The sequence below is a fragment of the Tachypleus tridentatus genome, chromosome 7 (genome assembly GCF_004210375.1).
Source record: "Tachypleus tridentatus isolate NWPU-2018 chromosome 7, ASM421037v1, whole genome shotgun sequence".
Lineage (NCBI taxonomy): Eukaryota > Metazoa > Arthropoda > Merostomata > Xiphosura > Limulidae > Tachypleus > Tachypleus tridentatus.
Window position 1 is genome coordinate 6931706 of NC_134831.1, and position 19413 is coordinate 6951118.

Here is a 19413-nt window from a genome sequence, read left to right on the forward strand (position 1 = left end):
GGAACGTAATTTGTTGCTTATAATCCTTAATGAAAAGGAATTTTCTTATTAAAATTCACACTCGGGTGAAATATTGTAATAAACAAACCTGAAATTTGATATGTATTTCATGATAGGTGCGGTCCTAGTGTGATATAGTGGTTGGAGTACCCAGACTGTGAATCCAAGCATTCATGGTTCGTTTCTACAAAAATGCACACTGTAGTTTAGAACCATAAGTGCGCTATAAATGTAACAACAACATCTTATTGTCCAGTTACACAAGAATAGCCTAAACTGCTAATCAATTAACTGGCCCGGCATGGCCAGGTGGGTTAAGACGTGCGACTCCTAATCTGCTTGCCTTTTCAGCCGTGGGGGCGTAATAATGGTACGGTCAATCCCACTATTCGTTGGTAAAAGAGAAGCCAAAGAGTTAGCGATGAACGGGGGGGGGTTAATGACCAGATGCCTTCCCTCTAGTCTTACACTGTAAAGTTAGGGACGGCTAGCGCAGATAGCACTTGATTAGCTTCGCGCGAAATTCAAAAACAAACAAACAATAATCGATTAACTTCCCTTACTTTGTCAGTTACTTCTTTAATGAGAGTGTTTTTTCCGCGGCAGGTTTTAGTGATATTAATTGTATATCCTTTTCTAACTAAACGTGTTTTTCCGCGGCAGGTTTCAGTGATATTAATTGTATATCCTTTTCTAACTAAACGTGTTTTTCCGCGGCAGGTTTTAGTGATCCTTACTGTATGTTGGGGATACTGCAAGGATGCCTACAGGAAAGCAGAAGAAACAGTTCTGACGAAGAAATGGAACGAGGGCGAAGTAGCCCAAGACGTCAGGGTTTAAGGAAATTTGGGGCTTCTTTTAAACGTCGAGATCGAACCCGAAGTAACAGTATCTCAGAAAACCTTCCTGCGAAGTTTATTCGCACCACCACAGTCAAACCACATACTCTGAACCCAAAGTGGAACGAGCAGTTTCGCTTGTAAGCTCATCTAGTCTGAAATTAAATTTTTATTCTTCATAAAATAGTATTTCAAAGTATTTTTTGTAAAGTCGACTACTGTTAAAAATAATATGTGCTCTTTAAATATAATCAAAGTAAGAAATACTAGTATGTGATATACTAGCAGAGAATATATATTTATAAGGCAACTTGTCTTAGGCCTAACATTAGTACATTAATATAGGCCTTTAGTTGTTAGTACAGCCTATATTCGACAGAATAATAAATTAACATTGTAACTTATGTTAAGTTTATTTGCTTTAGTCTAGTTAGGGCTAAACTTGGCCCTACCTAATATTATCAATAAATAATATTATAATTTTATTCTATGACCTGACATTTTTCAAACCATGATCGCCTTCGAAGTTATCGAACAAAATCAAAAATCCATTAAAATATTTTATAATTATGTTGTTACTTTCGTTTTAGGGACATAGATGATGTTCACACCGAGAAACTACATCTCGATATATGGTACGTTAAATATTCTCAATAAATATTTAAAACCTTTTATGTTTAGCGTTATTGCAGTATTGTTTTTTCCATAATTACAGAACCTTTAAATCATTTTAATACATCCTGTCGCCCTTCTGCATTTAAAACTGTACGTGTAAAATAATTTTTAAAATGAGTTTACATATATATATGTATGTAATATTGTTACCACTATTAATTTGAAAGAAAAAAAAACAACCAAAACTTAACTTCACTGAATAGGTTTGATACGTTTCATACTAATTAGAACAACAATTTCTCTGTTATAAGATCTTTATAAGAAAAACATAAGAATATATAACTAATTAGCTATATTTATTGCCAGGTTGGTGTTTAGTTTCACTCTAAGTTTATCACTTACTTTAATTGGAAATTATTATTATTATTATAAACGTCACAACTACACGAACAAGAACTAAATAAATTGAATTATTTTCTCGGGAAATTAGAATTATTTTGACTTTTTCTAATCACTCATCTATCTGCCCATTTCTTTAGGGACTAACTGAATAAATACTTCATTCAATCTTCTGAAAACATCTGGCGCTGTAAAAAGAAAAACTAATTGTTCCGTTTACCTTCATAAATGAAAGTGCAAAAATACTTTAATCTAAAGAGAACTCCAACTGAGTTTCTCAATTAAATAAATTGACTTCAGCTTTAAAATTCGTATTTTTTTTATTTTGTAGCTTAGGCTTCAAAGTGTCTGTAACCACGTGTTGGAATCCTAGAAGTTGTACTTTTTCTACAATGATATAAACTGAATTTTAAAACTGAGGTAAAACGGAATGGTTTAATTTCACAGAATGATAAGTGTGTTCTAAGTAGACCGGATAAAACTGCTACACATTTAATTAACGACTAGATATAACAGTCATCAATTAAGACGAAATTAGAAGTTATGAACGATTTCTTTTACAGGGACCACGACGACGAATCATCTGTTTTTGACGCTGCACGGAAACTGAACGAAGTATCAGGATTTAAAGGTCTCGGAAGGTGTGTATTACAATCCGCACTCAACGATATTCATGTCTTCTTTCGAACTTTAAGATAATTATAACCCTAATCTTCCTAATGTCCATGTTCTCTGAGTGTACGTGTGAGGTGAAACCTATGGTTGGTCTGAGCGTGCGTGTGAGGTTGAACCTATTGTTGGTGTGGCCTGTTAATACACAAGTCAGGACATCAGCACACATATGTACATCTGATCTGGTCATCTGTTTTGTCCTCGATTGGCCATTTATCTGGGTTGAAGTTCAAAAATAACGTAAAGCTGCATAAATAACTAGTAACAGTAACAAGTATAAAGATGAGTAACTAGAAACTAGTAACAGTAACAAGTATAAAGATGAGTAACTAGAAACTAGTAACAGTAACAGTAACAAGTGTAAAGATAAGTAACTAGAAACTAGTAACTGTAACAAGCATAAAGATGAGTAACTAGAAACTAGTAACAGTAACAAGTATAAAGATGAGTAACTCAGAAACTAGTAACAGTAACAAGTATAAAGATGAGTAACTAGAAACTAGTAACAAGTTTAAAGATGAGTAGCTAGAAACTAGTAACAGTAACAAGTATAAAAATGAGTAGCTAGTAACAGTAACAAGTTTAAAGATGAGTAGCTAGAAACTAGTAACAGTAACAAGAATAAAGATGAGTAGCTAGTAACAGTAACAAGTATAAAGATGAGTAGCTAGTAACAGTAACAAGTATAAAGATGAGTAGCTAGACACTAGTAACAGTAACAAGTATAAAGTTGAGTAGCTAGACACTAGTAACAGTAACAAGTATAAAGATGAGTAGCTAGTAACAGTAACAAGTATAAAGATGAGTAGCTAGAAACTAGTAACATTAACAAGTATAAAGATGAGTAACTAGTAACAGTAACAAGTGTAAAGATAAGTAACTAGAAACTAGTAACAGTAACAAGCATAAAGATGAGTAACTAGAAACTAGTAACAGTAACAAGTATAAAGATGAGTAGCTAGAAACTAGTAACAGTAACAAGTGTAAAGATAAGTAACTAGAAACTAGTAACAGTAACAAGTATAAAGATGAGTAACTAGAAACTAGTAACAGTAACAAGTATAAAGATGAGTAGCTAGAAACTAGTAACAGTAACAAGCATAAAGATGAGTAACTAGAAACTAATAACCGTAACAAGTATAAAGATGAGTAACTAGAAACTAGTAACAGTAACAAGAATAAAGATGAGTAGCTAGTAACAGTAACAAGTATAAAGATGAGTAGCTAGTAACAGTAACAAGTATAAAGATGAGTAGCTAGTAACAGTAACAAGTTTAAAGATGAGTAACTAGAAACTAGTAACAGTAACAAGTTTAAAGATGAGTAGCTAGAAACTAGTAACAGTAACAAGTGTAAAGATAAGTAACTAGAAACTAGTAACAGTAACAAGCATAAAGATGAGTAACTAGAAATTAGTAACAGTAACAAGTATAAAGATGAGTAGCTAGTAACAGTAACAAGTTTAAAGATGAGTAGCTAGAAACTAGTAACAGTAATAAGTATAAAGATGAGTAGCTAGAAACTAGTAACAGTAACAAGTATAAAGATGAGTAGCTAGTAACAGTAACAAGTTTAAAGATAACTAACTAGAAACTAGTAACAGTAACAAGCATAAAGATGAGTAACTAGAAACTAGTAACAGTAACAAGTATAAAGATGAGTAGCTAGAAACTAGTAACAGTAACAAGTTTAAAGATGAGTAGCTAGAAACTAGTAACAGTAACAGTAACAAGTATAAAGATAAGTAACTAGAAACTAGTAACAGAAACAAGTATAAAGATGAGTAACTTTGTTTTGTAATTTTAATAATACTGATAATTGATTAAACCGTTATTATATTATGGTCACTGTAAAAGAAACGGTGGGTTTCAGATGTAACGGATTCCACACGGTGGACTCAGCAAATAGCCCGAAGAGGCTCTGGTATAAGAAAACGACACACACACAAACTCAGATGGAACAGAAGTACTGTTTACATCTTTATTTATTTCTTCCTACAGCGAATCAGGAATAAGTGTCATTTCATTTTGAGTTATTTTAGCAATAACTCAGAAGAGTAAACCATCAAACCAAATTGCATCGAGAATACAAAAAACAGGAGTGGAAAAAAAACGAAGGGGAAAGAGAGAGAGAGAGAGATTAATCTGTAATAAAGATTTTGTTCCCATAGATACTTCAAACAGATTTACCAATCAGCTAGAAGTGAAGAAAACAAAGATGATTTTTTAGGCTGCGTCACCATACCAATTGAGGTCAGTACAGCTTTCGAAATCATATGTTTATTAGTTTTATAATGTTCTGTACTAAAGATCTAAACTATAGTAAACATTTGCCCTGAAGGTACTACTTTCTACTAAGTGCAAATACAGTACATAAAAGACCAAGAACTTTCCTATGCTAATAAAAAACATTCTGTTCCAGTCCTTCTACTCCACTTTCGTAGTTTGGAGTTTTAATTAAGTTTTAAATAAGAAACGTTTATCGAATTTATTTAAACGAAAGTATCCAAGGTCCTGTTATTTTCACTCTGTATCGATCGGTTTCTTCTCTATGTTTGTTTTTAATACCCCTAGAACAGACGGCTCACTTGTCACATTAGGTCCTGGCAAGCCTTTATCCGTGGATCACACTCTGATCATATGTTACAAAAGTACTGCTTACCATATCTGGAAATGTCGTACCAAACATTCAGCCTTGGCTAACTGGTCATCATCCGAAGACACCTAATGTCCGAAATAACTTAGGAATACTTTTCTAGTGTTTTCTAAAATATTTTCTCTTCTATCACCAGTAAGTTACATATTGTTGTTGTTTGTTATTAAGTACAAAGCCGCATCTGTACTGTGCCCATTATGAGTAAACGAATCCCGGTTTCTAACAGACGTACCAATATACCACATATAATATTGATGTCATAGGTTTATTATATCAGCAAATACTGTTATATATTTATAATCTTTAGCTTATTCTGGCGTCTCCTCGCTTCTTGGTTGGTTTGTTACCATTCTCTGAGATAGTATATTATCGGACTTGCCCTAGAGATTTAGTATAACGAACTGTAAATCAAAGTCTTTATTGTTCGCGACTCATTGCCGCGAAATCGTGTTCCATACTTTCGAACCATGGGTGAGTTAAATGAGTTTTTATCAGATCCCACTGACATCACATGCGCATGTCTTTTAGTTTATACTCACAACAAATAGTTATTGTTTTTTTTTAATTTTCTATTGACATTATGTCCTTATAATTTCTAGTTTTCTCTAACATATATTTAATGTTCATAGTTAATACTGTTCTCATGTATTTATAAAATCATTTTTGTAATTATATTTATGTCTTATGTAATTAGTGATGTTACTTAATAATCTCATAGTGTGAATAACTGGCTCTCTGGTTTGCAATGTAATAAACATTAGAATCACGAATAGTTCTGCTTCTCCTCTCCATACGTTTATTGATAAAAATAAGGCTTCGAACCCGTGGCAGCCAGAGCACACACAAATAGCATATTGTGTAGTTTTACGCCTAATAGCGAATAAACAAACGAATATTTAGCTATTTTCTACTATTACAAATCTTCTATAACACTTTTTAAATGATAAATCTGACAACTCCATAAAACATAGTCCAATTTAATTGAGCCTTCTTAACCCTTAAACGACGCCCATTATCATCTGATGCTGTTGCATAAACATTCCCGCTGTTTAAGGGTTAAGTTTACTCTAGCCCTGTGTTTGATAGGTAAACTGTGTAGTATTTCTTCAAATAAAGCCTCAGATAAATTCTCCTAAGTCAGTTACATTGTGTTAGATTATCAGTGTCATAGTGATTTTGATAAATTCGTAAATCAAAACACGCTATTAATAGGAGATTCCGTCTAACGGCTTGGATAAGTTCTTTCCTCTTCAAGGACGGACAGCTCGTTCGACTATTCAGGGACAGATTAGGCTTAAGCTGAGTTTAGGAACGAGAGGAGATAGAGAAACATCTGCTGCCGAAGACAACTGGAAGGAAGTGTTGGAACATCAACAACTACTGTGGCTGTTCATAGAACACGAACTGAAAAATTATGAGGTTTGTGGACCAACTCAAAAGTTAATAGTTTAATGCCTTGTTATTGTTGTTAATAATTTTACTTATGTTATATTTTAATTATATAAAATATAGAAATTTCAACGGTATTGTTAAACAAACAAACAAATAAAACAAGTGTCTTATTTACGGCGAAACGTTGCCTCAAATAAAAACAGTTACGTGTTCTGGTGTAATAGGTCGTGTTTTACTTTTTATTTTTATGACAATAATTATAACTCTTCAGTTGCCATTACAAACTCTAAATTCTCGTAAATTTCAATTTTACATGGTTGTCTAACTGTTCTTGAAAGAGAGGCTAAAATTAATAGCAATCTAATAATACATAGGGGTATATATATAGAATTAAAGTTATGTTGGAGTCTTTTTTGTGAACAGAGTACAGAAGTTGTTTTTTTTAACCTGTCGATGAATGTACTTGGTGGAGCTTGATTCTCAAGATAATTTGACAAAAAGAAATTGAATAATTGTAACCTATTTATTTACTAACTAGAGGGAGCTGCATGTTTTTGATAATGTAAGGTGGCTTTGTTCGAGGACTTTTAAACGTGGATTATAAATACAAATTTACGTCAACAAAATTATTAACTAGCCATTATATGAATAGCAAGATTCAAATTATATGGCTCACAATAGATGTAAATGTCAGTGTTTCATAATACAGTTCGCGTAGCTAGATAAGAAAGTTGTATTTCTTTAAAATGTTTTATATACACATTTCTATAATAATGTTATCTTTAATAAGTTTATTTCACATATGAACTTTGTATAGATTGGTCGGTGTATTTATTAATTAGTAACTTTGGTTACCTTGTGTAAACATTTAAAAACATAAAATATCTAAATGATAACTAGCGATAAAACTAGTTGAAAATCATTAACAATTCATTCAATTATGACAAGTGTAATTATAATACACTTTACCAGATTGTAAATGGCGTACATCCAATAACGACTGTTGTTGTAACAGTTTATGTGACTAATGTTCCGACCACAACTGTTTTATGTATCTCAGCGAGGAATGTGGCAGGCCTAAAAGTAATGTCTTGTGACAATTGTAGTTTATTTACATGGGGACTGGGGAGTGAAACTACGTGTCCAGCAATTGTTTTAATTTAATGTATTTCATTAGAGTTGTGAAATAAAATTAATGAGTTAATAAAATAAATCGCTTAATAGTTAAATATCAAAAAAGTAATATGTACTTTTTTCAAATTAATAAATTTTTCAAGTAGATTGTGTGTTACACTTATTTACTTACTGATGTATATAAATGTTTTATGCTGTTAAGGGTAATGTATTAATATCTTATATAATCTCACAAAACATTTCAAAATGGACAAGTGGTATTATTTGTAAAATTACCGTTTAGTCCTTGCACTTCAGTATTTTGAAATCACACTCCATTTTCGATATAAGGGCAAAAGTTACGAATGGACAGGTGACCTTCCGAAGCCAGCACAAACCATCTTACTTCAACACGCTATTCAAGGAAACGTAACAGAATTTCAACAAGTTCTGTGGTATGTAGTTTTAACCATAAATTTACATTTTTAAACACTAGCAGAAACTCGCAAAACATCTGAAATCAAATTATTACCCTTATTGCAACAGTACTTCTTTAAATACAGGATTTCTAGATTAATACAAAATAATTCTAATAGAAAACGCCGAAATCTATACGTTCATCTGTCTTAAGCCTAACATTAGTTAAGCCTATATTCGATAAAGAGAAACTAATATTGTAATTTACGTACGTATTGTTTTGCTTTAGCGTGGTTAGAACTGAGCTTTACCGTACTCAACACTATCAATAAATAAACTTGTAATGTTATTCTATGGCATAACGTTATAAATTTTTAAAACCTTTGATAAGCTTTTAATGTGCTGTTGTACAAAATATATACTAAATTATATTTACGTTCGTTGAAACGAATATCTTTTGCATGCGCAATGTGTTTATAAAGCGCATCCACATTTTCAGGACAAACAAAACTGAGTATTATTATAATATATACCGCGTTGTGTAAATTGAAACGAAGTTAACGTGAGTAATCACACCGAAGTAAAATTTATAAATCGTATTCATTTTATAATTTATCTGTAGAATCAGTACTTTTACATTAATCTTGAAAAGGTGGAAATCGGAGTATCAAACACATTATTCTAGTGTGAAAAAAAGTATGCAAACAACATGTTATTATACAGTGTAAATAAATACGAATTACTGTAAAAAATGTATTTTTACAAGTTTACAAATTGTGGCCCAAAAAGTCAAACCCATTAAATTTTTCTAAAGAAAATGTTAATTAAATCTGAAATTTCAAAAGCATTTCAAAATTGTCAGGCTACTTTATGGTAAGGCTTGGCAAGGCCAGATGGTTAGGACGCTTGACTCGTAATCTGAGGGTCTCGAGTTCGAATCCCCGTTCCATCAAACATGTTTGCTCTACCAGACGTGGGGACGATACAAGTTACGGTTAATCTCACTATTCGTTGGTAAAAGAGTAGCCCAGGTGTTGGTGGTGGATGTTGATGACTAGTTGCCTTTCTTCTAGTCTTTCACTGCTAACGTAGGAACAGCTAACGCAGATAACTCTGTGTAGCTTTGCGCAAAATTAAAACCAAAACAAAGAAACGTTTCGATAAAACGAAAAGTTATACTTGTTGTATTTGATGTGAAAGTTTTATTTTATTTCTCGTCTTTCATCTAATTTTATTTCGTGTCTTTTTCCTTTAACTTTATTGATAATAATACTAATAAATTAATAAAAATAGACCGCTGATATCATTGATTCAAGTCAAGGATAATATGGATTTTCACATGCAAGCACACATAAATTCCCTGTATGATAACTCCAGCGGTAAGACTTGTTAAAAATTATAAACAGTTCCTTTACTAAGGACAATTGTAACTGTAATAAACATTACCAGGTTGATTTTTTTTTTTTTTTTTGATTTCGTACAAAGCTACTCGAGGGCTATCTGCGCTATTCTTCCCTAATTTAGCAATGTAAAACAAGAAGGAAGGCAGCTAGTCAGCACCACCCACCGCCAACTCTTGGGCTACTCTTTTACCAACGAATAGTAGGATTGACCGTCATATTATAACGCCCCCACGGCGGAAAGGGTGAGCATGTTTGGTATGACGGGGATTCGAACCCGCAACCCTCAGATTATGAGTCACACGCCTTAACACGCTTGGCCATGCCGGGCCGTTTACCAGTTTGATAATGCAGTAGATAAGAGAATTATATTTGGTTATAATATTTTACATACGTATTTCTACAATAATGGGCCAGGCATGGCCAAGCGCGTTAAGGCGTGCGTGCGACTCGTAATCTGAGGGTCGCGGGTTCGCATCCGCGTCGCGCCAAACATGCTCGCCCTCCTAACCATGGGGGCGTTATAATGTGACGGTCAATCCTACTATTCGTTGGTAAAAGAGTAGCCCAAGAGTCGGCGGTGGGTGGTGCTGACTAGCTGCCTTCCCTCTAGTCTTACACTGCTAAATTAGGGACGGCTAGCACAGATAGCCCTCGAGTAGCTTTGTGCGAAATTCCAAAGCAAACAAACTATAATAATGTTATTTTTAATAGTTTACTTTGCATCTGAACTTTGTACAGAATAATCTGTATGCCTCTTTTTTTTTCATCAAAATGTTTTTTTATTCATTCAGTTTTAACTTCTGCCAAATGTCACTCGTTCATTTCCTCATTTCTCTGTCTTTGTTGGCCAAATAATGTTTAAACGATACAACGAACAGACGTTTTTTTGAAAATATTTTTAATTGAAGTGCTTTTATTGTAAAAAAAATCAGATAGTGTTGATTTCAATAGTTGTAGCAATAATATATATAGATTAGTTACTTTTTGCTATTCCATAAAATGGACTTTCATTTAATTATAGTTTTGATCTTATTTTGTTTCTAATTTTATCTCATTGTTTTTAATACAAGTCATCTATATCTGCCATTTTCGTCTCGACGGACAATTACTGCGTTTAAACAATGGTTTTATAATCTTACAACGTTCTGATAATATGTGTAATTTTAGTGATTTAAAAAAAGTGTTTTCAAAGACTTTTCGAATATGTGAGTTGGAAAATGGAGTTCATTACATTTGGTCTTTTAGTCGCTGGCTAATGTACAGTAGAAAATATGTAGAAGTTCCGTTGGACTTGGCTGTACTTCACAAACTTCTAGACGAGGTAAACACTGCGTGGAAGAATTCGGACACCAATCTGGCCAAAGATGAGGTTTGTTTTTAGTTCCACTCATATTAACTAGCAAACATGAAACTGGATTTAATATCATGTGTGTCTGATATTGACCACATAAACAACTTAACTAATTTTATCTTTTATTCGCTGCTGCGTAATAAATTCAGTTGAGATTTCGAAGGATCTTCGATGTTACTAGTTCTTACAATAAATAATTATATTTAACCTTTTCGTTAGATGTAAATACCATAAAGTACCACCAGTGGAAGGTAAAGCAACAACAACAAGCAAACTAGGGTTACTTTAATTACGAAAAATTGTTCAACTTTACTGTAAACCATCACAAGTGTTCTAATTTGCTGTTAACCATACGTGGAGCACTGCTCGGAACACAAGTGTTCTAATTTGCTATTAACCATACGTAAAGCATTGCTCGGATCACAAGTGTCGTAATTTACTGTTAACGATACGTAAAGTACTGGTCGAATTACAAGTGTTATCACTAACTAATTTAAACTAATAAGCATGACCAAGACTAAACGATTTTCACTGATAAATATGACTAAATCTCAACGATTTCAACTGATAAATATGGCCAAGAATAAACGATTTGAACTGATAAACATGACCAAACAACGTCTACCCAAGACGTATTACGATAAGATTAACGTAAATTTTGAATGGTTGTTAATTTAGTATTCTCGCTCTTACTAGAAGTCTGTTGATATTGTGTTTACGTCAATCAATGTTCTCCTGTCGGCTTACAGGAAGCAGCTTTAACTGAAACTTTCAACGTATTTATCGATTATTGTCTGGCTCAAGTCCGTAAATGTCGAGATCTGTTCCCGCCAGGAAACCAGCAAAGTCATCACAAACTGATTTACCTGCTGAAGTGAGTCAAGTTTCTACTTTCTTATACACGAAAAAGCATTTTATTTTCCATTATAAATAAACACAAAAGACTAACTTATTAATTGAAGTATAAATATAGAAATTGATTTAACACTCAAAGTATGAGATCATAAACTAATTTATCGATCGAAATTTTATCACAAAAAGAGACTCATAGATCCAAATATAAACACGCAAACTAATTTATCTATCAAATGTTTGGCACGACTCGGGCGCGAACCCGCGACCCTCAGATTACGAAGCGCACGCCTTAACGCGCTAGGCCATGCCAGGCCTTATCTATCAAATGTAAGTACAAATACTGATTTGTTGATCAAATAATAAACACAAAAACTTATTAAACAATCCATACTGTAATATATAGCTTTTTTTTATTGACCCAGTTTATAAACACCAAAAACTGACTCATCGATCCAGGTAAACATAGAAATTGAAATTAATGTAAACAATGAAAAAAAAAAAAATATGGTCCCGGCATGGCCAGGTGATTAAGGCACTCGACTCGTAATCTGAGGGTCGAAGGTTTGAATCCCCGTCACACCATAACATGCTTGCCCTTTTCAGCCGTTGGAGCGTTAAAATGTTACAGTCGATCCCAATATTCGTTGGTAAAAGAGTAGCCCAAGAGTTGGCGGTGGGTGATGATGACTGGTTACCTTTCCTCTGGTCTAACACTGCTAAATTAGGGACGGCTAGCGCAGATAGCCCTCGTGTAGCTTTGTGCGAAATTCAAAAACAAACAAGCAAAGAAAAAGAAATTCTGGATCAGGTGATTAAATAATCACAAACTAAATTACTGATTTAAGAATAACATTTTATACTCTAATTGTATTAATTGAGATTTTCTGATTTTCTTCGTTTTTTTTTCCAGATGTCTTGATTTGATCCATAATATGGACGTTTTTAAGCGATGTTGTCCCTTTCGTCATAATCTTCACGTGGAAATAACGAACACAATTAAAGTGGGTTTGTTTTGTCCCCTTTGTAGTTTTGTATTTAACAAGCATGTATTTACTTCTGTTTAAACGTCTCTGCTCTTTATGATAAATTATTAGAACAAAAACGAATTCTGTAATACGTCTGAAAACTTCTGATAGCGTTATTCTGGTTTCCAGTACCGCTTCTTGTTAAGCCTAACAAACATGGCTACAAAAGTATTGATGTTATTGTTGTATGAAATGAATTACTGGATAAAAGCTCAAAATAAACCTGTTAACATTTGTTTTGGAAAAAAATGTCAACATTTTTAACAAGACATCAGCACTGTTAACATTTGATTTTGAGCAAAATCTCACTATTTCTGTATTACTCAGAGGTTTTTATCACATCTTTAAATCTGTCAGAAAGCCATGAAAAAACACCCGGACCAAAGTAAAATAATAATTATAATAACAATCTTTATCTTTAAATAGTTTGTGATTTTGTATTGTTATACAAAATAATGAAGTAGTGGAAATACTTCCGCTAACAAAATAAAAAGAGTTGAGTTTATATATTCTGTAAAACTAAATTATCCCAATATTGTAGCAACGAACTTATTTGTTTGCAGAATTTATTTTCATGTAAGTACAACATAGTTAACTAATATAAGGTTTTAATTTACTCTTTAATTTTTTTTTCTTAGACTTCGTTATTTTACGTAAATTCATCCGTTTCTGTTTTCAGAGAGGGACACTTGATTGGTTCAACAATATGAATGCCTTTACTCTACCACAAGTACCAGTAAGTATCCAATCTCTTTAACGAACAGTTATTTAAACATTAAATTTTAAAAAGCTATATTTTCCTTTTCCTTCCTTTGATTAATTTTCCTTCTTACGAAATCAATTGTAGAAATATTAAGTTCTAAAAATAATTCTTCATATCAATAATTTCTTATGGATGATTGGTTCTCTTATAAGCTACTTGTTACTTTTATTATACATTATTCTCTTAGCGCCCGGCATGGCCAGGTGGCTAAGGTACTCGATTCGTAATCCGAGGGTCGCAGATTCGAATCTCCATCACACCAAACATGCTCGCTCTTTTAGCCGTCGGGGCGTTATAATGTGACACTCAATCCCACTATTCGTTAGTAAAAGAGTAGCCCAAGAGTTGGCGGTGGGTGGTGATGACTAGCTGCTTTCCCTCTATTTTTACACTTCTAAATTAGGGACAGCTAGCGCAGATAGCCTTCGTGTGGCTTTGCGCGAAATTCAAAACGAACCAAATCATTAAGAGAATGTATGACAGAAAAATAATGATTTATTTGTTTGTTTCGTATAGAAATGTAGTGATTTATTTGTTTTGTCCTGAATAGACAGAGGAAAACATCTTGAATGGTCTGAATGAACTTGCAAATGCTCTTAATTCTGACCTGCAGAAAAGTGTTAGCGTCTATAATGAAATCTTTGAAAGGTAAGAAGCACGTGGTTCGATGTTTCTAAATGGACAATGTGCCTTTAATGTAGCCTTTTAATTGGATATATGTTTTATCAGTTTTAATATCACTAATGTCTCTCGAACTCCGCCTTTCCCATCCTTGTTTTAGAGTACTGAAATTTTAAACCAAGAAAAGATCTAACTGGTCAAGTAAACACTGACGTTCACCAGGTTAAAGTCTTCTTCTTTATAAGTTTCTTCCTTTAGAACCAATAATAGAAAACAGTAACATACCTTTGGTAACAATAAATCTGTAGTTAACACTTTCACGGCAAAGTCACTAATGGGCTTATGGCTATATTAAACACTATTTTGAGTTTGGTAAAGATCCATCATCATAAGTCTGAGGGTGTATAACGCTAAAAAGCGAGTTTCGATAGCCTCGGGGGCAAACACAGATAGCTCACTGCGTAGCTTTTAGTTTAATAACCAACAAACAGTCACCATGAAACCAATTTTACACAACTCGCCCTTCCCCGTGACTCAACGGTAAATCCAAAAACTTATAAAGCTAAAATCCGTATTTTGATACCTGCTCCGGGCACATCACATATAGCTTGTTTTATAGCTTTGTACTTAACAACAGACAGAGATTTCATCGCCTTAGAATAGGACATCTTGTTTCTCAAAGCAAACTTTGTCTGAGACAGATTTGTTGGTACCTAAGTTTACTATGCTACGTTACGATGTAAGAAATTCAGTTATGAATATGAGATCACCCATGATTCAAGTGAGGAATCAAAACTTTGAACCCAACATTCTCGGTATCATAATCATGAGTTTGTCATTATACATGTTTCAAAAGACATTGTTGCTTCATCAATAAGATTGCTGTTAAATGACGTCACTGTTTGAACTGTTTTTCGAACAAGGATAAAAGTGACACTTGCCTTCTCCACGTCTACGGAAAAAAAATGCACTTCCTATTTTATGGTTAGATCTCAATATAAGGCACTCGAGCATATAATCCTTTAGAGAAAAAATAAAATAACCAGTGCAAAGAATTACAGTGCCTTGCAAAAGTAATCGCTCATCTACCAATAATATCACATTTTGATTAAGTGTAGGTATTGTAATGTTTTTGTAATGAACATGTTTTTACTGAAAACTTTAATGAACAAAGTTAACACTTATGTGTGAAGGGGGTCAGCATATCCTCCAACGGCATGTGTGTTTTTCGTATGGCAAAGCCACATCGGGCTATCTGCTGAGTCCACCGAGGAGAATCGAACCCCTGATTTTAGCACTGTAAATTCGTAGACATAACTCTGTACTAGCGAGGGATTCCCTTCAAAGGAAATATATAAACTGAAATTGTGCTGATTGCATCAGTATTCAGTGCCCTAAGTCAGTACTTAGTGGAAACACCTTTGGCAGCAATTACTTCTGTGAAACTTTTTGGATATGTTTCTACCAGCTTTGCACAATAGGATAATGTAATTTTTACCCATTTGTTTTGGCAAAATTGGTCCAATTCTTAAAAGTTCGTTAGGTATCATGAATTGACTCTAGTCTTCAAATCTCGCTATAAATTTTCCATTGGATTCAAATTAGAACTTTGATTGTACTACTCCAGGACATTCCCTTTCTTCGTTTGGAACTAATCCAATGTGGCTTTGAATATGTGCTTCTGTTCTGCTGACATGTGAATTTTTGAACCACTTTTAGATTTTTGGCTGATTAAAGCAGGTTTTCTTCTAAGTTCCGCCATTACTTCGCAACATCTATCTTCCTCTGAGTCCTGATGAGCTTCGCAGTCCCTGATGATGAGAAACATCCCCATAACATGATGCTACCGCCACCATTTTTGACAGTTTGGATGGCGTTGACTGGATGATTTGTTGTGTTTGGCTTGCGCTAAATCTAACACTTTGAAGTTAGACCAAAAAAAGGTCAATTTTTTTTTCTCGTTTGACCACAAAATATTCTACCACTTGTCTGCAGTATCATTTACATGTTTTGTCTCAGACTTCACACAAGATTTAAGATGATTCTTTTTCAGTAAGGGCTTCTTTCTTGCCGTTCGCCCATACGAGCCAGCTTTATATAATGGCCGGGGTATTGTTGATGTATGAACACTGACGCACATCTGAAACATGGAACTTTGCAATTTTTTGTAAAGTCATTGTTGGCTTCACAGTAGCATCCCTAGCCAGTTTCCTGCTTGACTGACTGATTATATTAGAAAGATGGCCTGATCTTGGTAGTATCTGGACGGTATGAAATACATTGCACTTGTAAACGATGGACTTCACTGTATTCAAAGGGATAATCTATGACTTTGAAATTTTCTTGTGGCCTTCTAATGTGTTATTTATCATTTTACACCTGACTTGTTTGGAAAGTTCCTTGGTCTTCATGGTTGGTTTGTCGTATCAGTGTGTGAGTTGTGGGTTGAACAGATGCATTTACTCTAAAGTCAAGTTATACCACTTTGATTACACACAGACAGAGACCATTACACCAGTTTTGTGACCATTTGAACTAACCTTTTGCACGTGAAATAACTTTAGGTTGCCATAGCAAAGGCGTTGAATACTTATACAAAACACTGTGTAAACGTTTTTTGTCAAGAACGAAACAATCAGTACGCTAACTTGCCATTATTAAATAGTTAAGTCAGTTATGTGAGAGAAAAAGAAGAACCCAATCCGAAAACTAACACGTTTATTTTTTTAATCACGTGAAACACACCAGAAACGTGAACTGATTTTTTTACCGTTTATAACGAGCTAGTTAAATGTAGAGACTGCATTCAATTTAAAGACTCATTAAGATTTAGGTATTAAAATTTGCATAATTGTTCCCTAAAAAAATATATATTTAATTTTGACCAATCAACGAAGTGCTTAATGTTTAATTTGTAATACCATTAAAACTAGTGAATTCTTTAATTTACGATGTATTAGTTCTATAATTGGTTTGTAATTACTTTATTAATTATTTAGACGAACAGATAAGTGGTTATTTGGTGATAAAAATCTGTTTGTATTCATATTAAAGCTGCATGCCCGCGAGATTCGAACCTCGGATTTTAGCTATGTAAATCTGTAAAATTAACGCTGACCTACACCTCGCGAGGGATCGAACCCAGATTTCTGCAATATAAGTTCGTAAATGTACCGCTGACCCACAGCTGTGCCCTGTGAAAAATCGAACCCCGGAGCTTAACGATGTTAGTCAGTTAGCCAACCGCTGATTCACAGTTGTACCCCGTGAAGGATCGAACCCCAGAGTTTAACGGTGTAAGTCAGGAGATCTACCGCTGACTCACAGAGAAACGGCAACTACAGTGACGTATAATATATTTACTGTATATATTCCGAAACGTAAAATAAATATATTATTTATATAATATATTATTATTGTCCGTCATCTATGTGTAGTCGTGTTCGTTGTTAGGGTACACGTTCCCTGAAAGCTTTTTATGTTGGAAACCTGGTTTCTACACCCGCGGTAGGTACGGCATTGCTAGCCCTTTGTGTAGCTTAGCGCTTAACGGCAACAAACAAACAAAACATTAGGCTAAACTTTACCCCATACTAATCTGTTATCAGTTACTTAATTACAAAGTTCAAACACTTATTACCTCCTAAAGTAAACCATTTCATCAAAAGATTACAATTGTTCATAATTAGGTTTACAAATTTGTGTAAATCAAAATATACATTTATCGTCCGTGTTGTCCACTTTAACTTTTATAACTGTTACTCCTTTGTTTCGTATTTCAAGTTAAACAGGTAAATGTTCGACGTGTTTTACGCCTAAACATTCGGTATATTTCCTGCTTTCATAAAATTTTGTAAACTTTTATGTATTATTAATCTGTTGACTGCCAAGTATTTCAGCTGCTACAATACAACTCTAATGCTTCTTCATTTTGTAACTTTTTCGTGACGCCATTTTGGATCGAAAGTGAAACAATTTGTAAGTAGGTCAAATGCATGTATGGTGTTGACATCTAGTGATGAAGTTAGGTATTATCGAGAACGAATTAACTCGTCCGTGGCACTGTATTACCGATCGGCTTGGACGACTTAACTCGTCTACGGCACTGAACATGTTAAAGAACCCTGGCGGTCGTGAGAAGCATTAAAACCCAAACACTGCCATACTAGGCTTAAAATAGTTCAAAAACGAAAATTGGAAAACAATCAGTTTAGAAGCACTTTCACGAGAAAATGTTCGAGTTTTAAATGAAGCGTTATAAACGTACTAAACTCGGAAAAGAAAACAATCATACGTCACTACATTTTGAAATAACTCTTTATCGTATCAAACGTATTACACATAAACAGTAAATCACCTACGAAAATAAATTTCAGTCAAAGAGCTGGTTTATTGATAAAGTTATTATGATTGTCATTTCCTTTGAGAAGTGTCTTTACATGTTAGTTTCCTTTTAGAGATGTCTTTACATGTTAGTTTTCTTTTAGAGATGTCTTTATATGTTAATTTCCTTTTAAATATATCTTTACACGTTAGTTTCCTTTTAGAGATGGCTTTACACCTTAGTTTCCTTTTAAATATATATTTACACGTTAGTTTCGTTTTAGATATATCTTTACGCGTTAGTTTCCTTTTAAATATATCTTTACACCTTAGTTTCCTTTTAGAGATGGCTTTACACCTTAGTTTCCTTTTAAATATATATTTACACGTTAGTTTCGTTTTAAATATATCTTTACACCTTAGTTTCCTTTTAAATGTATCTTTACACGCTAGTTTTCTCTCAGATATGTCTTTACACGTTAATTTTCTTTCAGAAGTGTCTTTACAAATAAACTTATTGTATGACAGCTAATAGATTTAACTTTTCCCCCATCAACAGTAACGTTAAAGTCAGTTATTCAACTGTCGTCTACAAGCAGTTAGAGAAATTGGTAAGTTTCCATTTGTTTAATCTTTCCTCTGTTCCTCTCCTTTAACCAATTAAATACTTGTACTAACGTGAAATAGAAAAGTCTTCACAATGTTGTTCGGAAATAAATATCGTTAAAACGTTAATGTGTGGTAAGACTATGACAGTGGCTGTTCTCGATCCAAAAACACAAGAGGGAATCCTCAATAATCGCCGCTGTTATTAGATCTCGAGTCGGTTAAGGGATGGAGGTATAAACTTAAAGTTTTTATTTGCAAAAAACAAACAAACAAAAACTTAGGGCCATTCTATGAGTCGCTCTGCCACGACTTAAAACTTACATCATCATTCTATGGGTTGATTAATCCACCCATGGACTTA

At 33.6% G+C, this 19413-nt stretch overlaps 1 protein-coding gene across 3 annotated transcripts in view; it reads left to right on the forward strand.

Moving 5' to 3' along the window:
• The window catches only part of LOC143255043 (BAI1-associated protein 3-like), a 162410-nt gene that overhangs the window by 111951 nt on the left and 31046 nt on the right, over positions 1-19413 (forward strand). For all 3 annotated transcript variants that reach the window (XM_076510077.1, XM_076510079.1, XM_076510078.1), the window contains exons 6-17: positions 721-979; positions 1430-1474; positions 2417-2494; positions 4696-4777; positions 6393-6599; positions 8037-8140; positions 10751-10874; positions 11606-11730; positions 12622-12712; positions 13416-13472; positions 14050-14147; positions 19003-19054. In XM_076510077.1, the coding sequence (XP_076366192.1) occupies positions 721-979; positions 1430-1474; positions 2417-2494; positions 4696-4777; positions 6393-6599; positions 8037-8140; positions 10751-10874; positions 11606-11730; positions 12622-12712; positions 13416-13472; positions 14050-14147; positions 19003-19054 (1322 nt within the window). The remainder of the gene's footprint in view (positions 1-720; positions 980-1429; positions 1475-2416; positions 2495-4695; positions 4778-6392; positions 6600-8036; positions 8141-10750; positions 10875-11605; positions 11731-12621; positions 12713-13415; positions 13473-14049; positions 14148-19002; positions 19055-19413) is intronic.